General features: G+C 40.0%; 1 protein-coding gene across 1 annotated transcript; it reads right to left on the bottom strand.

The window, feature by feature from the left end:
* Nucleotides 1–16,693: 16,693 nt before the first annotated feature.
* si:dkey-35i13.1 (uncharacterized protein C11orf87 homolog) lies at nt 16,694–18,236 on the bottom strand. Its single transcript, XM_063017205.1, has 2 exons — nt 17,910–18,236; nt 16,694–17,421 (listed from the first exon to the last, which is right to left on the bottom strand). Exon 2 carries the CDS (start codon nt 17,288–17,290, stop codon nt 16,841–16,843), a length of 450 nt encoding a protein of 149 aa, XP_062873275.1. The 5' UTR covers nt 17,291–17,421; nt 17,910–18,236; the 3' UTR covers nt 16,694–16,840.
* Nucleotides 18,237–24,057: the final 5,821 nt, after the last annotated feature.

The following is a 24,057-nucleotide window of genomic DNA, read 5'->3' as shown; positions in this document are numbered from 1 at the left end:
TTCACATCATTTGGATTTCCATGATTGATGAGATGAATATTTAATAGAACTAAGCAACTAGAAGGCATGTAATAAAATGGGTATTTTATTGTTTTTAAAAGTTTACAAAAAAAAAAAACAATAAACAGAAGAGGTTATTTAATTTTTTTTATTTATCCATTTTATTGATTTATTTTAACTGCAGCTGGAATAAAAGCATTGCACACTTTCAGTACACCTTGGCCAATTCTTCACTGTAATCTCTCTTTTGTCCTTCATTCATCACTTGCGTCAGCTGTGTGCAGTGTCATACAGTGGGGTCAAAAAGTATTTAGTCAGCCACTGATTGTGCAGGTTCTCCTACTTAGAAAGATGAGAGAGGTCTGTAATTCATTCAAATCATCATAGGTACACTTCAACTATGAGAGACAAAATGAGAAAAAAAAATCCAGGAAATCACATCGTAGGATTTTTAAAGAATTTATTTGTAAATTATGGTGGAAAATAAGTATTTGGTCAATAACAAACAAGCAAGATTTCTGTCTCTCACAGACCTGTAACTTCTTCTTTAAGAAGCTCTTCTGTCCTCCACTCGTTACCTGTATTAATGGCACCTGTTTGACCTCGTTATCTGTATAAAAGACACCTGTCCACAGCCTCAAACAGTCAGACTCCAAACTCAACCATGGCCAAGACCAAAGAGCTGTCGAAGGACACCAGGAAGAAAATTGTAGACCTGCACCAGGCTGGGAAGAGTAAATCTACAATAGGCAAGCAGGTTGGTGTGAATAAATCAACTGTGGGAGCAATTGTAAGAAAATGGAAGACATACAAGACCATTGACAATCTCCCTTGGGGTCAAGATCTCATCCCGTGGGGTCAAAATGATCATGAGAATGGTGAGCAAAAATCCCAGAACTACACGGAGGGACCTGATGAATGACCTGCAGAGAGCTGGGACCAAAGTAACAAAGGCTACCATCAGTATACACACTATGCCGAGAGGGACTCAAATCCTGCAGTGCCAGGCGTGTCCCCCTGCTTAAGCCAGTACATGTCCAGGCCCGTCTGAAGTTTGCCAGAGAGCATATGGATGATCTAGAAGAGGATTGGGAGAATATCATGTGGTCAGATGAAACCAAAATGGAACTTTTTGGTAAAAACTCAACTCGTTGTGTTTGGAGGAAGAAGAAGAACCCAAGAACACCATACCTACTGTGAAGCATGGGGGTGGAAACATCATGCTTTGGGGCTGTTTTTCTGCAAAGGGGACAGGACGACTGATCCATGTTAAGGGAAGAATGAACGGGGCCATGTATCGTGAGATTTTAAGCCAAAACCTCCTTCCATCAGTGAGAGCATTGAAGATGGAACGTGGCTGGGTCTTCCAGCATGACAATGATCCCAAACACACCACTCAGGCAATGAAGGAGTGGCTCCGTAAAAAGCATTTCAAGGTCCTGGAGTGGCCTAGCCAGTCTCCAGACCTCAACCCCATAGAAAATTTGTGGAGTCCGTGTTGCCCAGCGACAGCTCCAAAACATCACTGCTCTAGAGGAGATCTGCATGGAGGAATGGGCCAAAATACCAGCTACAGTGTGTGCAAACCTGGTGAAGACTTATTATAATTTACAAATAAATTCTTTAAAAATCCTACAATGTGATTTCCTGGATTTTTTTTTTCATTTTGTCTCTCATAGTTGAACTGTACCTATGATGAAAATTACAGACCTCTCTCATCTTTCTAAGTAGGAGAACTTGCACAATCAGTGGCTGACTAAATACTTTTTGACCCCACTGTACCTCCAAGTGCCTCTTTTGCCTGCTCTCAATGTCTCTTGCACAATATAGATCAGGAAAACAATGGTGGATTACATGTCACATGCATTCAAAATTGTTTTGGGCTTGCCTTGTACACACAAAGATTTTTTCTGAATCTTTTAACAATGTTGTGGGCTGTAGATGGTATAATCTATTGTCATAATAGTTTGTTTTGTAACACATGAGCATGTCATGATAAGGGTTATAATAGGTCTGTCTAAATTCTTAGATGCCTTAAAATGCTGCCTAATGAGGTGCCTTAATTCTACGTGATAATCTGACTGAATAATGAGGGAGCATCAAATGTGTCCATTGCGGTAAAGGCAATCCCAGCATTCAGTGCGGCACAACTTTTCTGACAAAAAATTACAAATATGGCGGACAAACGCGGAGCAAAGAACGGAGTTCTTTTCAAATGTAAATAAATTCTAATAGATTTTTTTAAATGCATTTTCCTCCCGATTTAGTGCACTCAATTTTGTCTTCTGCTGCTGAGAGATACCAGATTGCATCCGAGGAGAGCACGTCGCTGTACATGCCTCTTCCGACATGTGCACAGCCTCCCTCTTCTGCATAGGCGTCTCTTCCACCAATCAGGGTCCTTACACAGCGTATGAAGAACCACCCACCCACACATAGTCTGGCCCCCACCCTGCAGATACGGTGGCCAATTAGCATCTGCTGCAGGCACTGCCAATTATGCCTGCTAGATGGTGCCCAGCCGACCGGAGGCAACGCCAAGTTTCAAACTGAGGAGTTCACAATCTTGGCGTTGCTGTGCTAGCAGAATATCTTGCTGCGCCACCAAATTCTTATTGATTTTTAATTTGTATAAAGATGTACGAGTGTAATGTATTTGCATATTCGGGCTTGTCAGTGACCATTTAACCATGTTCAGTACACAGAGGGAGATGTTAGCTGGCGTGCTAGCATGTTGTGCCACCTCAGCCCATTGGTTTAAATGGCCTGAGGCTAACTGTGTTAGCTTAGTAACGAAAACTGCAGTTACGTAATTGCCATAATTGTTGTCTAAGTAGTGCGTCTAAATAATCTGCATAATGAGTTTGATGTCTTATTATAATCCTTTCTACTTAGGCAGCTGCCTAGGTAGGCATTAGGCAGCAAGGCAGCACAGTAGGTTTTCAGACAGACCCTATATACTGTATGTTTGGCAGACAATAGGTAGTCAGAGTAAATGTGTTAAATGCAGCAGATATGGGCAGGCATTAAGTTGTTTGGCCATGACAGTGGTTAAGAAAGACCAATAAAAAATGGCTGGGCGCCGACACATGGCATAGTTAATACAATTGTGTACTCCGCTGTCTGGTCAAGGTAAATGCACTGGCAATGGATGATCTGGAGGACTTAGTGTGTCACTCTCTAAGACTCCTCTACAGGTAGATGTTTGGCAATTGGGAGCATGTTGGAGGGGGCTTGTTAGGGGGGTCTCAGGGGCCCTCCTTGGCCAGTGGAGAGGCAAAGCTAGCGGCATTATTCCAACAGAAGGGCACTGGAGACGACTAGATTGGGAGTTAATGGAGAAAAAGGCAAACTACAGAAGATAAAAATAATACATATTGCTTAACCTCATACAACCAGTTGAAGTAGGCTGTTATATATGAAATAATTCTTGTGAACCAATAATTTCACCCAGCAATTTGTCCTGCAGAGTGATGAATCAAACTATAGAATCAGTTGGTGCTATCATAACTGCAAGTGCAGACAGCAAATAAGACATGCAGAGATGAAAAATAAGTATGAATGTAAGACCTCTTTGGTTGATCTTTTATGCTAGTTACTTACCACACACCCTGCAAAGTAGATGCATTAATGATAGCGCCGCCCCATTCTAGACAGAATGTATGCAGATAAGCATATTGATCTGGTTCCAAAGGTACAAACCCTTTCCTTACAACAGCTTATTTGTAAGTGTATTCAATTTGTGGCTGAAAAGCTAAATATGAACGCACCTTGACTCCAAGGCTGGTTACAAGGCTAACCTAATTAACATTAGCAGCCTCTTAAGAGGTCTTTAAATAGTCATTAGCCTTGGAGATGAGGTACAGTCACATCAGTCCAAAAGACTCAAATGTGATACTCAAATGAACAAGCATTCAGGAAGGAACACAACTGGCGGCCTGACAGGTTGGTTGCATTCCATCAATTCACTTTTGTATCAGTCTTGGAAGCAAAACATGCACTTATTAACAGTTAGCTTGTATACTTAGCTGGACCTGTATTTTTCATGTTTGAATGCATTACACAGACCTGCAGTTCGTTGGCTTTTAAATGAGAAAGCAACATTATATGAAAATTCCCATTTTCATCACAGAGCAACTTAAAGTATGGAAGAAATGCAAACAAGCAGTCCAAAAGTTTAGCTCTTGGGGACAATACCCACCTTACAAATGGCTGTGTTTTTTATGGGCAGTTTTCCAGTTTGAACAAGCACTTAATCAATAAACGCTGTACCTTTTTGTCAAAATGAGGTAATAATTGTAATAATAACAGTCCAAGCACAAATTAGCCCAGTATGGCTTATTCAAAGGAGAATAGGACACAGACAATAGACAGTTTTTGTTTGTGTAATATTACCTTGAATGTTACAGCGCCACCTAGCACTGCAGTTATACTATATTTTTGCCATACCTTAGGAACCTAAGAGTTCAGAATCCCAGCGCTGGTGTGCTAACAGAATATCCTGACAATGGCTGCGTCTGAAATCGCATACCTAAACAGTGCCCAGCCGGTAAAGCAGTAAGCTCTTTCAGTACGCAAGTGTGCAGTATGCACGCAACCTCGTATGTACTACGCCCGCCATCTTACCAACGTCACATGATGCATGACGTCACATCGCCACAATTTTAAAATCAGACAAAATGAATTCTGTCGTTCTCCACGAAGCTACTTATAACGTTATTCGGGGTTGTACTTAATCATAACAGTTTTCATTTTTGTCTCTCTGCTTTCTGCCATCTTTCTTCTGCTTCGAACGCCGTTGCAGTATGTGTTTTCGGACGCAGCCAATGACTTAAACATTAATCTGAAATTTATCTGAACATTAATCACTTGAAACAGTGATCTGAAACATTTAAATGTGACAAATTAGCAAAGATAGAAGAAACCAGGAGAGGGTCAAAACCTTTTTTTAACAGATACCTGTAGGAAGTACAAGGGCACTGCTTAGGGACTGTGGAATATAATCCAGCTGTAGATTATTATCTTCAGTATAATATGATTCAAATTACGAGTTCATTTACAGTAGACCCTTGACTTACGAATTTAATTGGTTCCAAAAGGCAAAATGTTCGTTAGTTAAACCTATTTTTCCCATAATAAATAATGTAAATACAATGAATCCGTGCCAGACCTCCCAAACCACCCCTTACCCAACCTTTCTAATGTCTTAAATGGTCTTTTTTGTTATAAATACAAGTATATTTTCCCTTAAATCTTAAATTATAGAATAGACATTAATTTAATAAACAATAATAAACAACAATACACTGTAGTACTGTACTGTACATAAAAACACACATCACATTTCAGTACAGTACGTGTGCTGTACCATACACCATAATACATGTCCTTCTTTTTTATAAAATGTATCTACCAGAAACAACAATAACTCTCATATTTCTCTATTATTTCCTTCTTTATTTCAATAGTGTTGTATTTATAGGTGTAACTGCTCGAAAGAAAGAATACTTTACTGAGCCAAATTCCTTCTTCTCTCTCACTCACTGTCCCCTCTGTCTGATACACAGTGACAGCTACTGGCAGGAGTAATTATACAACACAGCAAATGTAATAGATTTGTTCATTTTCTCAACACTGCGCTCTCTCTGCACATTGTTTGGGGACATTTTAATATTGAATTTTACAAAATATCAAGAAAACATTGGAAAAACAGGTCTGCTGTCTGAATGTTTGCTCACGGTATATATATATATATATATATACTGTATATATATTATATATATAGAGAGAGAGAGAGAGAGAGAGAAAGAGAGAGAGAGAGAGAGAGAGAGAGAGAGAGACGCTCGGAGTCAAGTTGTTCATGACGTTACGTGTTTCGCGAATTTTGGTTCGTAATCCGAAATTTGTTTGTACGTTAAGTTGAAAAAGATTGTAACCCAAAATGTTCGTATGGTAAACTGTTCATAACTCAAGGGTTTACTGTATTTAGCTCCTGGAGGAAACCCACACAGACACGGGCCAAATATGCAAACTACACACAGAAAGGACCCAGACCGCTCCACCTGGGAATCAAATCCAGGCGACGGTGCTACCCACAGTGCTGCCCAATCATGAATAAGTATATACCTGCACCGTTCTTGTCCTTGGTAGTGCCTTGCTTATTTTATTTCTGAAGCAGTAGTTCTTCATCTGTAGCCGGCGTAGTCCATGCTGAGCCATTTTGTAGCTGTTTATTACAGTCTTATTTTATAGGCTGTTGTAAGAATTTTATCAGTTCTCATCTAGTTACTGCCAATCAGTCTTGAGGGTCCCTCTGGCAATTCCTTGTTAAATTTTTACGCACGTTGTGGCTTTTGAGGTGTTTTTTTTTTCTAAAGCTCACGGTATCATCAGTCCAGCAAATGCTTAACATATACGCCTGTAATTAAAGAGCTTGGTCCTTTTCTTAGAGGTCTAGCAGCCATTTTCTGTCTGGCAGCCACAAAAGAGATGCAATTATGTGGGTGAGTAGCAAAAACACCTTATAAAAGCAAATTCTTCCAAAGGTTACCAGTATTATGTTATTTCATCTAGAAAGAAAACTTTTCTTGGCAGTTTTATTTTAGGGTTAGATGTTTAAGTTAACTCTACATTTATGAGTAGCTTTTGTAAGGGAGAACTAGTTTTAACCATCTCATATACACCAACCAGCCATAACATTAAAACCACCTCATTGTTTCTACACTCACTGATCATTTGATCAGCTCCACTTACCATATAGGAGCACTTTGAAGCTCTGCAATTACTGACTGTAGTCCATCTAATTCTCTACTTACATTTTTAGCCTGATTTCACCCTGTTCTTCAATGGTCAGGACCCCCACAGGAACACCACAGAGCAGGTATTATTTGGGTGGTGGATCATTCTCAGCACTGCAGTGACACTGACATGGTGGTGGTGTGTTAGTGTGTGTTGTGCTGGTATGGGTGGATCAGACACAGCAGCGCTGCTGGAGTTTTTAAATACCGTGTCCACTCACTGTCCACTCTATTAGACACTCCTACCTAGTTGGTCCACCTTGTAGATGTAAAGTCAGAGACGATCGCTCATCTATTGCTGCTGTTTGAGTTGGTCATCTTTTAGACCTTCATCAGTGGTCACAGGACGCTGCCCACAGGGCGCTGTTGGCTGGATATTTTTGGTTGGTGGACTATTCTCAGTCCAGCAGTGACAGTGAGGTGTTTAAAACCTCCAGCAGCGCTTCAGTGTCTGATCCACTCATACCAGCACAACGCACACTAACACACCACCACGATGTCAGTGTCACTGCAGTGCTGAGAATGATCCACCACCCAAATAATACCTACTCTGTAGTGGTCCTGGGAGAGTCCTGACCATTGAAGAATAGGGTGAAAGCGGGTAAACAAAGCATGCAGAGAAACAGATGGACTACAGTTAATAATTGTAGAACTACAAAGTGCTTCTATATGGTAAGTGGAGCTGATAACATGGACAGTGAGTTTAGAAACAATGAGGTGGTTTTAATGTTATGGTTGATAACACCCTGATCACACATTATCCCTTGACCCCAGGCGCCATCAATCAGCCATCAGAGGTCATAATTGCCTCAGTTGTTTTTTATTATTTTATTATTATTTTTTTCCCCCCCCCTTTTAGTGCATCCAATTGTTCAATTTGCATCGTGCTTCCTCTCTGTCTATGCCGAACCCTGCCCTGACTGAGGAGATTGAAGCTAACCCATATCCCCTCCGAAACATGAGCAGCAGCCAGATGCATTTTTGCCACCCACACATTTATGAGTTTTGCGCCACCTAGCGTTGCATGCGGAGAGACACACCCTAAGGGCACTCTTCCTCATCTCTGTGCAGGCACCTCTAATCAGCCGGCAGAGGTCGTAATCGCATTCTGACAGAGAGAGACCCACATCCGGTTCTTTGTCCCACCCCCCAACTGAGCAACCGGCCAATTGTTGCTCATACAGCCACTCAGCTTCGAACCGGTGAAGCAGAGCTGGATTCGATACTACGCACTCAGAATTCAGCCCTGGTTGCAGCGTGTCTTTTTTACCGCTGCGCCACCTGAGCGGCATATTGCCTCAGTTATGTGGAGTCCGTATCCGGCTCCCACCCTGTATAAACAACAGCCAATCGTTGTTTATGTAGTCACCCAACCCAGCCGGATGGCAGAGCTGAGTTTTAAACCGACAAGTTTGAAATGTCAGCTCTGGTATGCTGGCGTGTTTTACCGTGTTTAGAGTGTTTTTTTTAAACATGCTAGGTTTTGCTTTTTTATTATGTTGTGGATACATAATTTAATTAATGTGGTGGTTAGTGATGTTTTCCTTCATGCTACCCTTTAATGAATCCCATTTCACCTTATTCACTGTTGTATTAGAATCAGAATCAGTTTGCTGGTCAAGTATGTTTATACACACAAGGAAATAGTTTTCGGCTATATTCTACAGTATACAGACAAGGTACAGGTTATGTACATGTGCTAAACAACGTCTTAAATGTTTACTTTACTTGGAGATAAAATCTAGTGTAGTCAAAGCAATTAAATGTCTGAGGTCTTCGGTTAATTTATTCATTTGTTTTATATTTATTTCCTGTGACAAATGCAAAATACTGCAAAGCACTGTATACAATCAGCAACCAGTTTGCACACTTGACCTTTTTTGCTCTCCAAATGCAGAATTTGAAGTACCTAAGGGAATCAGATAAATCACTCCATAAACTCTTGGAAAGTGCTCAAGGTAATCAAGATTTCTTCTCTGGAATACCATATGCTCTGTGAATGTTCAAAGCCCTCAAAATCTAAGTCGACACGTTAAGGTGATATAAAACCAACCACTTGCAAATCTTTCCTAATGGTACATAATGTACCTTTTAAAAGCACTGACGTACAAGAAATCCACCCATATACTTTAAGAAATGCAAACACTTGGAGTGTGAGCTGATTTCACTTGCCTCTCTAATTACCGAGTCCATTAAACGAGTGGGTCATTCAGTAAGCATTTAGAGGAAGAGTTAGAGGAAAAGCACTTTCCCACCCACGTTTATAATATATGGCTGTTAAAGCTTTTAGCTTGGTAGCTTGGTGCTTCATCCTCCACAACCCACATCTTCACTGTGAAAGAGACGTTATATGAGGAATGTGTTGCTCATAACGGTTCCAGGCCACACAATAAGAAGGTGAGAAAAAAGGAGTAAATAACAGCAAGTAGTGCAGCACTTTGACGAGGTGTTGCATGTTTAAATTAGATGAAGCTGGATGAAAGGAAACCTAGAACCTGCAAACCATACCATCATGTATAAGATCTGATCACTGAACTCAGAAACCTTGTGCATTATTGTTGCTCTTGTCGAGGCTGGATTTTTATTTCTAAAGAGTAAATAAAAAAACCTAGATGGAGACATTCAGCTTTTCAACTGCAAAAGCTCCACACTCTTGACCTTATGACTATTAAAAGTATTATTTTAGTCTAGAAATAGGCCGCAGCATCTACAGTTGAAATATTTTATATATATATATATATATATATTATATTCACAAGGGTTTTCTAATTATAATCCCTGCTAAGTCTACCTTATAACCTTGTGGCACCAGTTTAAAAAATAATCGTTGTAGTTCCAGCGTGACCGTGCTATTGTACACAAAGCAAAGTCCACAAAGACATGGACTGATGGTTTGACAAGTCTGGTGTCGAGAAACTTTAGTGCAGGTACAGAGTTCTGTCCCCAACCCCAATGAACACCATCGGGATGAATTGGAATGTCATTTGCCAGCTCGTTCTTCTATCCAAACATCAGTACTTAATAGGGATGTAACGATGCTCTCTACCCACGATGCGATACGATTCACGATACGATTTTTCCCCGATTTTTTTAAACAAAATGAAAATGAAGACAAATTATGACAAAGTTTCCTTTTATTATTTTTCTTTAAAAAAATAAAATACTGTATTTATGCTTATCTTTTATTTATCTAAATAGTGAATGCCCTTTTATTTCTGAGGTAGGTACAAACTATGCCAAATAATGCTTACTGTGTAAAAAAACTGAAATGAAATTTTAAAACAAATCCAACATTATATAAATAAATGAAAAATAAATACATTTGGCTGGAAAATCCCCTACCTGGCAACTTTGTGAATTGACGTCAACCAGGCGAGGTGAATAGCGCCAGTGCCCTCTGCTGTTTAAAGTTAATATCGATTTATCTTAAATGAATAATCGATTCGAATCAGGGCACATGTGCATCGATTTTTAACTGTCTTGTGGTGCATTGTTACATCCCTAGTGCTTGACCTTACAAATGCTTTTTTGACTAAACTCAGAAACCTTGTCCATTATAGTTGCTGTTGTCGGGGCTGGATTTTTATTTCTAAAGAGTAAATGAAAAAAACCTAGATGGATACATTCAGCTTTTCAAGTGCAAAAGCTCCACACTCTTGACCTTATTTTCAGCAATTAAATGACTATTCAAAGTATATTTTTTCTTCAGAAATAGGCTGGCATTTACAGCTGAAATATATATATTCACAAAAGGTTTCTAATTATAATCTCTGCTAACTCTACCTTAAACCTTATGGCAGCAGTTTAAAAAATATTTTTTCTTGTTTCAGCGTGACTGTGCTACTGTACACAAAGCGAAGTTCACAAAGACATGGTTTGTCAAGTCTGGTGTTGAGGAACTTCGGTGGCCAGGATTTTTTTTTCAAAAAAGGGAAATGAAAAATCTAGACGGATATATTCAGCTTTTCAATTGCAAAAGCTCCTCACTCTTGACCTTATTTTCAACACTTATATGACTATTTAAAGTATTATTTTTCTCTAGAAATAAGCCGGCATCTACAGCTAAAACCGTTTTTTATATATATTTTTTATATTTTTATATTCACCCCCTCAACCCCAGAACTCTTACAGAAGTTAAATGTTCTGCTGCTAACATCTTGGTGCCAGACACCAGAGCACACCTTCAGGGGTCTAGTGAAGTCCATGCCTCGATGGGTCAGGGCTGTTTTGGCAGCAAAAGGGGGACCAACACAATATTAGGAAGGTGGTCATAATGTTATGTCTAATTGGTGTAATTCACAAGTGTATCTAAACCATACTTTAATACTTCATAAGAAGCATTTTGTTGAAAACACAATTTAGTTGTGGGGTAGTGTTTATGGTGGTGAGGTCTTGATCCAGAAAGAACCTTTTAAGGTAAGATTCTAAAAATAACTATCAACATGAGTCTTCTTTAGTCAGCATGGATCTTGTGCATTAGGCAGCAGTTGGGGGGAAACAGACATGTCTACATCACTCACTCACTGTCTTAACCGCTTATCCAATTAGGGTCACAGGGGTGAGATTGCGCTAGCATATCTCAGCTTTTCAATGGGCGCAAGGTACACTGCATGACTGCATGTTTTTGGACTGTGTGAGGAAACCCACACAGACACAGGGAGAAACTCCACACAGAAAGGACCCGGACCATCCTGCCTGGGGATCGAACCCAGGACATTCTTGCTGCGAGGCGACAGTGATACCCACTGAGCCACCGTGTCTATACATTATAAAAAAATAAATAAAAATGAAAAACTGGTGCCTGGAAGGCAGAACACTGCCACTTGTGAATAGCTTTCTGGGTTGTATCACATGACAGGTGATATAAAATAATGACAAATTTTCTCCTACAATTGTCTCATTATTTTTGCTCAGTTCTTCTGCATTGTCATGAGTAATATAAAACCTCTTACACCAGGGATGCATTTCTTGGCTCACGTTTTGTGAGATCAGAATCTGGCATTACTTCAAAGCTGCAGGAGTAAATAAATGTTATGAATTGCGCTGAGAAATTAGTTCTGTGTATTTGCGCTAACCAAATCACTTTTATCATTCTCTGACAGTTAAATGTTGATCATGTTGAATGGAATCGTTGCAGCAGTCGTCTTGTTCCCGCTTCCTGTCATGATTAGTACATTAGTATAGTACACCGATCAACCAGTCGACATTGAGTGGACATGGTATTTCACTGCTGTGTCTTATCCACTCACACCAGCACAACACACACTAACACACCACCGCCCTGTCAGTGTCACTGCAGTGCTGAGAATGATCCACCACCTATATAATACCTACTCTGTAGTGGTCCTGGGAGAGTCCTGACCATTGAAGAACAGCATGAAAGGAGGCTAACAAAGCATGCAGAGAAACAGATGGACTACTGTCAGTAATTGTAGAACTACAAAGTGCTTCTATATGGTAAGTGGAGCTGATATAATGGACAGTCAGTGTAGAAACAAGGAGGTGGTTTTAATGTTATGGCTGATCAGTGTATATTATACTAATGATACTATTACCCTAATGAGCCTTCATTTGGAAATGCAATAATGACACACAACATTTTCATAATTCTTTATTAGTCTAATTCAAAGTAGTATATATTAGAGAAAAAAATCTAATTGTGATCTAATACAATGATATTTTTAATGTTTTTAATTCCCATGTTAATGTGGTTAAACACAACATCAAGAAAATACAGAAAATGACTCTTAAAAATCGTTTCATTATAGATAGTAAATGACACTCTTAAGATTATACTCTTCTATTAAAAATAATAATTATTCACCTTGGTTTCTATAACTGATAGAAATGCGAAAAGAAAGCAATGATCCAGCTCTAGCATAATACGGTACATAAGTAAAAACATTTCTGGATATATACTGTAGATTGCTATGGGACTTGATATTACTGCACGGTGACCAGGACATGAAATGCTTTTATAACTACCACTAGGAGCTGCAATAGCACTAACAGTTTCAAACAAAAAGGAGTTAAAACTACCACTTTGCTTCACGCCATGACAGGATGGCATACATAACTCACCCAGAGAAAACCATCAAGCCTTAAGCTCTTGATTTAGACCTACTTGACATAAACTTAAGTAACCTAATATTAATACACATGATTTAAAACAGAAGTACTGTATATAATAATTACATGTACACAGCCAACCCCCAGAGCTGATCTATCTCCTGCTGTTGATGAACAATGTAAAATGACGTTAAATCCCACTGACAAGTTCACACTGTGGGTCTTAATTCTAGAGCAGGTGTTAATTCAACACTGGGGATCTTGCAATGTATTAAAATACTCTATAAGGAAAAAGTGCACAGAGAAAAGTCTAAATGTATTTGAGTCCTCATTTCAGTTCTAAAGTAGGAAAGAACAGGGTTTATCTGGCATGTTGGGTTGATTGGCACAGTGTAATTTTCCAGGATATTAGGGGAGCTGTTACAGAAATTTAACATTACAATGTTTACCCTGCAAATCAATTAATCAATATTATATCAATCAATATATACTGTACTCTGCAGATCTGTTAAAATTGGAATAACACAAGTCATACCAGCTACACTACACTATATGGCCAAAATCACCTGGCCTGAGCTTTCAGTACATGACATTTCAAAAGCATAGACATTAAAATCAATTTGCCTCCCTTGTGCGGCTAAAACTGCCTCCACTACACTACACTTCACTCTCTTGGTAAGGCTTTTCAGAACATCTGCCTGTAGGTCAAAAGAGCCTGGACAAGAGGGCTTGGCTCACAATCAATATTCCAATTCACCCCATAGGTGTTCAAGAGTTGAGGTCAAGAACTCTTTAAATCATGTGCCTCTTTGTCTGAACAGGCATAATCATGCTGGAACATTAAAAAGCCTTCATCAAACTCTTCCTAGTAAGTTGGATGTGTGTAATTTATATTATATAATTAATTTATACATCGTTTAGCAATGTATGAGGCTGAAATACCCAAAAAGAACAATAATAAGGAAGAGTTTTCGAAGATTTTTGGCCATATAGTGCATATTGTATGATATGCGGTTTGTCTAGACCTGGGTGATTGGCGCATGATTGACACACACACACACACACACACACACTCACACACACATTTACATTTGTGGAATTTAGACACTTTTATCCAAAGCGACTTACAATTATGACTGAATGCAATTTGAGCAATTAAGAATTAAGGAGCCCGACAGTGACAACTTGGCTGTGGTGGGTCTTAAACCAGCAACCTTCTGATTACTAGTCCAGTGCCTTAACCATTGAGCTACTGTCCCCATGGACAACTGCCTCCCCCCCCTCACTCTAAACATCAAGCTATTTATTTAGGAATTCTAACCAGGGTAGCTGTAGGGCTTGACGCTATTTTAAGAACGCTAGCTTGAGGGGACAACACATTCACATACACACACACTCACTCATGCACATTCATTACCTAACAGCAATTTAGAGCACCAGGGATTAGTACAAACTCTAACAACTTAATTTACCAAATAAAACAGTTAATTTATGTTACCAGTATAAAAGCATTGTTGGTAAATTAAAAGCCCTGATTTGAATTAGTTGCTTAATTGTTTGCCTCTTTAGCTTTTTAATGTCATGTCAACATCCCCATTACAATTTCATTTATTCATCTACAAAAGGTGCTTAATCCTGGAGACAGTGGGCCCTCAATCTATTCTAAATTCATTGGCTGCAAAGTTTACACCCCTTAACAGGGTGTAGTCAATCATGTTTTAAGAAATATGTAAAAATCAGAGAGAAGAACAATGAGATCAGGACAAATACAGGATAGGCTCAAACCTGTGTCAATGGAACAGAGCAGCACAAACACTTCAAAACATGAGTAACAAAAAACCCAAACATGTTCCTGTCATGCATTAAATCTATTAATTAATTTTTCTATCAATTATTATTCATCCACTATTTATTTATCATTGGTATCTACTTTATCCTGGTCGGGGACACAGTTGGATAGCCTATGCCAGAATCCTGGGTGAAAGGTGGGAAAAAGCCAGATTGGGCACCTTAATAATTTAGATTTAGAGAAGGCACAAGAAGGACATGTCTACACAACACACAAACAGCAACCAGGGGCACGGTTTAAACCCTGGTGCCTGGAGCTGTGTGGCAGCAATACTGTCTACTGTACCACTGTAACAGACAGAGTAAATATTTCATTTGCTCCAAAGTAGGACAGGACTAGTCCAATTATGGGCTTCACACACACTCATTCTTTCAAACCTAAGGACAATTGAAAGTAGCCAATTAGCCTATTAGTTATTAGTCTATTAGTTCATTCATGTATTTTAATAGTTGCTTTATTCTAATCAAGTTTGCGGTGGATCCTGAGCCAATTCAGATCATTCTGTGAACAAGGGTACTGCACCACACATCCACCCTTTTACAGGTGGGAGAAAAACCTTAATATCCATAGGAAACCCACATGGGTATATGAAGAACATGACAAATGCTACCCAGGCAGTAACTAAAGGTGAAAGTCTAACATAGAATCCTTATCCTTATTAGGCAGTAGAATTAGAAATACAGTCTAATACCTTTGTCCTCTTACAATCTCAAGATCCACCTATGTGAGGGGCATCCGTACACAAAAGTAGATGCTTTAGAGAGAGGTTTGTTCATAACATCTGTTGTATTTCAGTATCTTGTAGTCAAGATCCACCTATAGGATATCTTTACCTAAATGTAGATCATTCTGATTCAAACCATCTCTACCAATAGGTGGATCTTTCTATATAATGTTTTAAAGAATTAAGTTTATTGTAACATTTGACATCTCAGGGTTGAGATCCACCTATTGAGAGGATATGTATACATAAAGATAGATTAAGAACATAAAAAGCCCATGTGTAAGAAACATCTACACCCAAAGGTAGATCTCTTCACTTCACCTCTATTTCTTTTTCCACAGCTTAGAGTGAAGATTCACCTACAGGATAAATCTCCAAAGGTTTAATACGCTATGGCCATATTGTGTTTTTTCTTTCACCGTGTCTTGTTCCACATCCACCTACCCCTTTTAGTGCACTCTAGTTGTAGTGGGCATCATAGTGATTATTTTGCCAAGCTTCTATTTGCTGTTACTTGAGTTTTTCTATCTCAGTTTATTGTAACATAGTGTTACACTTCTCTTTTGACGTCTCAGGATTGAGATCCACCTATTGGAGGGATAGCTATATGGTAGATTAAGAACATAAAAAAGTCATAGCCTATTTGTGAGAAACATCTATACTCAAAAGTAGATATCCTTACTTTACCTTCTTTTACCACATCTTAGAGCCAAGATTCACCTATTGGATAGATCTCCATTTAGGGTTCTTTCACCATGTCTTGTTCCACATCCACCTATTAGAACAGACGTTCTTCCTATAGGTGGAACCCTGCAATCTAGGTGTAGTGGACATCATATTTATTATTTTGCCAAGCTTCTATTTGCTGTTACTTGGGTTTTCTATCATAAGGCATTCCTGTGAAATATGACAGTATGAAAACTGTGCCAACCAACCAAGCTCTTCCCTACATTAACAGCATAAAGCTGCTGTACAAGATTTACAAGACCACCTCCTGCATCCTAATTTCAGCCATAAAGTCATGCCTGACTTTTGGAAATAAATTCATCTTATAACAGCTTAGTCCTGATCTTATATTTCAAATGTACATCATCCATCACTGTCTAGAGTCCAGGTGCCAAAATGCAGCCTGTGGTAATCAGGCTATTGTTTCAGCACTGGTAGCCTATTTATACACACCGATGGCAGAAGACAATCCACACTCTAGCTTGTAAAAATCTATTCTTCTGAAGCATGGGCTTATTGTTTCCAGTGGGCTCCTTCGTCCTGAAGCTGAAGAAGAATTACTGTTCATGCGTATAGAGGTGAACCAGGTCCCCGTGTAATAGATTTAGGAATGAATACACAGCATGTAGGCTATTTACAGCGTCACATCAATAGGCTGGCACGGCGTAGCCTGAATCAGGACACCGCCACGGATTCCAACAGGTGACCCTGGCTCGTATGTCTCGTATTATCCGTGCACTCGTATCCTTGGATGGATGTACTCTTGGAAAGCGAGCTGTTTGCATTTAGATCGCATTTCTGCACCGCCCTGGCTCTCTCCATTACGCACTGCCTGCTTGGCTTCCCGCGCACCGACTTGGGGCGGCAGCTGTCGCGTTCGTATTCCTCCTGCGCTTTCTCGATCTTGCGCTTTCTCATCCGGCTTTTGTGCAGATGAAACGTAGCGATGGACACCAGGACAGTCCCGGTGATCATCACCAAGAGCACCAAGAGCACGATCGTTGATGAGAAGGAACGGAAAAGCGGATCGGCCGGGTCGGCACATGTGCCATTGTTGCGCGCCGTGCCATTCAAGGTGCACGGTGGGATGGAAAGCGTCAGTCTTTCTGAGATCCTGGCGCTCATTTAGTCCGATGGGTGGTGTATTCCAAAACGGATGAGGTGATAATAAGTGATGATTTTTTTTTATTTACCTCCTGGGTGTCTTCTCTATATTGCGATCATTCCTCCTGAATAGATGCCCCTTGGGGATCGACCTAAAATAGATTCAATGAAGAATCGAGTATGAGTGCTGAAATTATGAATAATAAAATAATCACAATGAAAGCATGGTTTATTCTTTAATTCAGTGTGTCTTTTAGACGTACGATTCCTGAACCATACATATAAAAAACGCATGGTTGCAAATACAATCAGGTTCAGTGCTGAACTTTGCAGGTTCTGTGCAGAAAAAGCCTCAAGAAACTAGACACAGCAGGCCTGTTCATATATGGATAATCTGCTATAATATGGATTCAATCCATAATCTATGTATTTCCATTTATTCCTGTACCCATCTATATCTGATTTGCCAGTATTAATGGGTAACTGCGGCATTCCTATACATCCAACGCTGCCCAAATAAAGTGGACGCAAAAAAAATAGGCTACAAAATAGTCCGACATGCGACTTCTTATACCCAGTGACTACCAAGCCTTCCCAATCACTTAGAAATATAATCACTTAATAGAAATACATAATTTACCTGGAGAAATCGCACCGTCCAGGAGAAGAAGACCGATCGCACTTGCAAATTGTGCGCAAGAACGGGTAGCAGAATCCCTCCAATCCCTCAAAGATCGCGATGACGTGTCGATTCCCACGGAAAACCACGATGAGCAGCACCCTCATTCATACAGATTCCAAACCGCATCGTGTGTATCTATCAGTCGGATCTGTACAGGAAAGAAACACGCCGCGCTTTTGTTCGCACTCGTGTCACGCTGAGCTGCGCCTGTTCAGTCCCGTCAGCTGAGTCTGCGAGAACTTCCACTCAGCACCAGGAGCAACGCGAGAACGATCCACCCATCTCAACCGCTGGCCAGCTGCAGAATAGAATTCATGTGAGCCTCTGTACTGAGGAGCTGTCCAGTGCTGAAGAAACACTCCCACCACAGTAAACCCAGTTTAAGTTAAGATTCGCCTTTGGGCCACACTTACATGTTCATGCTTCACCAAAACCTGTCACATCAACTCTCTACTGTTTGAGTTTACTATTCTGGCTTTTATAATAGTACCCTTTTTACGGCCAAGTATCTGGACACCTGACCATGAGCTTTCTGGGCATCCCTACAAAATTATGGGTCTTATAAAGCTGTAGTTGCATATTTATCACACTTTTTTAGGAAAACGTTGAGGATATGGTTTTGTAAAGAAGTAATCCAATACAACTGAACAAAGTCATTGATTTACCTAACCCTTAATTACTCAATTAACCAGCTGACAAAATGTAATCATTATTTAAGTAAAACGATACCACACAGGGTTGATTATTGCCAGCCCGGCTAAATTCTACACAACAGTTAAGCTAAATAGAATTGTAATGCATCGTACCATCATGTTCAAAGTCTTTGATTGGGGGGGGGGGGGGGGGGGGGGCAATGAGAAAATGTAGGGGGGGCAATGTCCACCCCAGCGCCCCCATAGCACCGGCCCTGCATGTGTTACTTTAGTTTCGCCCTAAGCCAGATTCGAACCTAGGGTGGAAAAATATGCGCTCTGTCCACTGCTCTACTCAAACAGCGGTGTATTAAACAAGTTGTAATGCTGATATAACCTACGCAGTGCCCACACACGGTGTTACTAAGACTAAAAGTGAACACTACTTAAAATAATAACCAAACGCTTTCTAATTCTGACGGTAGCGGCAGAAGCCGCTCGCCCTGTTACAGGTTCAGAGATACTAAAAAAAAATAGCCTTTGCTTGCGTTGCGCTTGGGGTGGGGGGGTTTGGGGGTGCAGTGAGAAAATCACTAGCGCCGGCCCTGCTCAACAAGCAGCACAATTTGTTGCAATCGAAAAAGCAAAAGATGAAAAATAGTTTAAAAAGTTGGATTATTTTAGCCTGAAAAGCTTAGAAGATAATTTCTGAGAATACTAAGTGTAAGATGTATAATACTTAATAATAATAATAATAATAATCATCATATTATAAGGATAATCAATAATAATATTCAGTTAATCCATTTCAGCTATTTTTTCTACAGACCATTAGAAAAACAACCTAAAAACACAAATACATGTTAGTCTGAATATTTCAGTCTGAAAAGCTTAAGAAAAAAGTAATTTTTCCTATTTATTTATGCATTTTCTCCCAATTTATCATGAATGATTTGTATTCCGCTGCTGGAGGATCCCTTATTGCAGCTGAGGTTGGTATTTTGGAATTTTGCTGCTCATGCCTCCTCAGCCCTTAGCAGAACCCTTTTTCACCCATGCATTCTGCACAGGAGCCTCTCTATCTGCTAGTTATGCCTGCTAGATGCTGAGTTTCAAACCGAGGAATTCAGAATCTCGGTGCGGGTGAGCTAGCAAAATATCCCGCTGGGCGCCACCCAAAAAGTACTTTTAAATATTATTTAGACTATACAAATAAAGTAACGGATACTAGATCATTTAACATATAACTTTTATTGTAAAATAGTTGTTGAGTCAAAGGTGACATTTAGTTATCTTATAATGTGATATTGCTAATGGTATCATAAGTTTTTTTTATATATATATTTTCTTTATGCATTTTCTCCCCTTTTTTTTCTCCCTTTTTGTTTTAGCACATCCAATTGCCCCATTGCATCATGCTTCCTCTCCACCAATGCCGATCTCTGCTATGATTGAGGAGAATGAAGCTAACCCATACCCCCTCCGACACGAGTGCTGTATGCATCTTATCACCTACACTTTGACGAGTGCAGTGCAGCTAAGCTGCGCGTATGGAGGAACACACCCTAAGAGCACTCTATTCTCATCTCTGTGCAAGCGCCAGTCATGAGAGAGAGACCCTATTTGGCTTAGTACCGCCCATCTAAACAACAGGCCAATCGTTGTTCATGTGGCCGCTCAGCCTCAGCCGGCAAGGCAGAGCTGAGATTTGATACGATGAATTCGAGATCCCAGCTCTGGTTCCAACGTGTGTTTTTACCGCTGCGCCACCTGAGCGGCCCATGGTATCATAAGTTGACATGAAATATAGTTCAATATATATATGATTATATGATTACCTAAAGTTGTGGATAATCAGTTGGTACTAATTTAAATAAAATGCTACTAAACATGTTGCCTTAGATCACATCTTGACATTAACTTAAATTAAAAGTGTCAGATGTGGTTTGACCAACCTATAGTTTTAGTACCAGGGAACTAAATGCATCCCTAGTAACATAAAATGATCTAAAATCTTGAGTCAGTATTTCAGTTTTACTCTAGTCTCATTCTTCACTCACAGTCTGCCCTTAAGCTATAACATAACAGCTTCATTTGTTACCTCTTTCCTCCTTGAAAACAATTCTTGAACTGTGATTTATACTGCACTGCCAACCCACTGCCAACCTCAGGAAGAGCATACATTCGTATGCATTAAATATTTTTCATCCTTCCCATCTACAAACCTGATCTACCAAACTCTAACGTGACAAAAAGTACAAAGGTAGTAATGATTCCAGTGTCTGGAGGCCAATAAAAAAGTGCTGAATGACCATTTAGCAGATGAGCTTCTCAGTTTGCATCGTCGACGTTTAAGCATTGATCTTGCCTTGGCTAAATTTAGACCACTATCTGCTACACTATTGCATGTAACAGCTTGCTACAGTGGCTGCATCTCATTTACATTCATTTCACAAAGAAAACTACACTGCATGTGTTCTCTTTTATGTTTTACATATCTATATCACATCTACTTATATATTTTTATATTCAACTGTGCACATTCTTACAGTCCAAGCAGTTAGACCAGATTTTTCATTTCACTGCAGGTTGTATACGGTATAGAAACGTGTGTAACAAATAAAATCTTAAATCTTTAATGCAATATACACCGACTAGGCATAAAATTATGACCACTGACAGGTAAAGTCAATGACACTGATTATCTGTTAGTGGGTGGGACATATTAGGCAGCAAGTGAACATTTTATCCTCAAAGTTGATGTGTTAGAAGCATGGGCGAGCGTAAGGATTTAAGCGAGTTTCATAAGGACCAAATTGTGATGGCTAGACGACTGGGTCTGAGCATCTCCAAAACTGCAGCTCTTGTGAGGTGTTCCCGGTCTGCAGTGGTCAGTATCTATCAAAAGTTGTCCAAGGAAGGAACAGCGGTAAACCGGCGACAGGGTCATGGGCGGCCAAGGCTCATTGATGCATGTAGGAAGGGAAGGCCCGTGTGGTCCGATCCAACAGCTACTGTAGCTCAGATTGCTGAAGAAGTTAATGCTGGTTCTGATAGAAAGGTGTCAGAATACACAGTGCATCACAGTTTGTTGCATATGGGGCAGCAAAAGGGGAACCAACACATTATTAGGAAGGTGGTCATAATGTTATGCCTCATCGGTGTATACCGGTAAATGTTAGATGCAACAAAAAAGGTGGATAAGAACAAAATAGCATACCATAAATGAAACTATTTGTCTGCACTTTTAAAATATAATGATACAAAATATAGCTGGGAGATTTTTACCTCTGCTTTAAATATATAATCCTTATGTAACATGTCTCAGTATCGCAGTAGCTGAATTAATTAATGTGCCAGTTGGTGGAGTTGGGCTGCCGTTTGTGCATTGTTAGAACCAGCAGGATATTTCATTTATTAAGAGAACTGAGTTGTTGCAGATGCTTGGAGCAGCATGTTTTGCCGAAAGTTACAGTGAAGCTAACTAGCGACCCCTTTGGGGGGTCCAAGTATTATTTAGAAAGCTCAGACCCCTTCAACCCCCACAATTCAAACCATGGAGACAACCAGTTCTCAGTTCTGCACTATCCCGATTGTATCTACTTTCTCTGTTGCAGGCTGCAGATGTTTTGGTGTTTGTTAATTTGTTTCTATTAATTTGTCCACCTCATGGGCGGCATGGTGGCTTGGTGGGTAGCACTGTCACCTTACAGCAAGAAGGTCATGGGTTCGATCCCCAGGCGGGGCGGTCCGGGTCCTTTCTGTGCAGAGTTTGCATGTTCTCCCAGTGTCTGCGTGGGTTTCCTCCAGGAGATCCGGTTTCCTCCCACAATTTAAAAACATGCAGTCAGGTTAATTGGAGACACTAAATTGCCCTATAGGTGAATGGGTGTGTGTGTGTGTGTGTCTGCCCTGTGATGGACTGGCACCCCATCCAGGGTGTCACTGTGTGCCTCGCGCCCATTGAAAAGCTGGCCCTAACTGGATAAGCACTTAAGAAAGTGATTGTGATTGTTTCTATTGTTGTTAGTAGTTTTGTAGCCACATTTGGTACTTGGGTTCTATTTTCATGCTTGAAGGTGTGGGGATTTGAAGAAGAGGACGGATTGTCCTGTGCTTAAGAGATATTGCTTATACATTAATAATAGACTGGTGTTGCGAACAACACCACCCTTCTACCCACTGCTGTGAAATTCAGAACAGTCAAGTAATGAAGCCTCCTGGTAATAACCTGCTTAAGTCAAATATTGAGCAAACCAATCTATTGTAATATACGTACAATTACAGTGCAATGTACAATACCTTAAAACTCAAGAAATGTGTTCATTTCTTTGTGTGTTATACACCTAGATACCTGTTTATTAGGAAAATCTACCTTTATGTATGCTATATTATAAACACAGATCTTAATTTTAATTATATAAATTATATTTTAATTATATATGTTTGGTTCTTGGAGAAACTATTAAGAAATGAAGAAAAGCCACTCAGGTGGCGCAGCGGTAAAAACACATGCTGGAACCAGAGCTGGAATCTCGAAAAGAAAAGAGTGCTGTCAGGGTGTGTCTCTCCAAACACAGTGCTGATCTGCATTGCACTCGTCAAAGTGTAAGTGATAAAATGCATACGGCTGCTGCCCACGTGTCAGAGGGGGCGTGGGTTAGCTTTGTGCTCCTCAATCAGAGCGGGTATCGGCATCGGTGGAGAGGAAGCATGACTTAATCAGGCAATTGGACGCGCTAAAAGGGAGAAAAAGGGGGAAAAATTTATAAACAAAATATAAAAAAAAAGAAATGAAGGATAACCTCATAAGTAAAAGTTCCACAACAGTTCTGTATGAAGAACCATTAACAGGGCACACAAAGCACTTCTTATATGTCAGTTTAAGTTCTTATATATGGAGACAGGTCTTTTAGTTCCTTAGCCCCCAAACTTTTAAACTCCAAATGACTGTTCCTCCATCTCTTCCTTCAAAGGTCAACTAAAAACGTTCCTCTTTACTGCACATTATTCTTCTTTCTATATGTGTTAGATTTGCTGTGGTTATTTTTTTTAGGTTATCGGTTCTTTCCTCTAATATTTACTTTGTAAAGTGCAATTTTGTAATTTCCACCAATTTTCTCCCTAATCTAGTCGTATCCAATTACCCTGATTGCATTACGCTTCCCCTCTACTGATACAACCCTCCACTGCTGACTGAGAAGCGCAACAACTAACACACGACCCCTCTGACACGTGTGCAGTAGCCGACTGCATCTTTTTTTTAAATATTTTGTTTATGCATTTCCCCCCCTTTTCTCCCTTTTAGCGCGTCCAATTGCCTGATTGCGTCATGCTTCCTCTCCATCAATGCCGATCCCTGCTCTGATTGAGGAGAACGAAGCTAACCCACACCCCCTCCGACACGTGGGCAGCATGCCGTATGCATCTTATCACCTACACTTTGACGAGTGCAGTGCAGCTCAGCGTTGTGT

The sequence above is a fragment of the Trichomycterus rosablanca genome, chromosome 20 (genome assembly GCF_030014385.1).
Source record: "Trichomycterus rosablanca isolate fTriRos1 chromosome 20, fTriRos1.hap1, whole genome shotgun sequence".
NCBI classification, from domain to species: Eukaryota; Metazoa; Chordata; class Actinopteri; order Siluriformes; family Trichomycteridae; genus Trichomycterus; species Trichomycterus rosablanca.
This window is presented reverse-complemented; position numbering and strand designations above follow the sequence as displayed.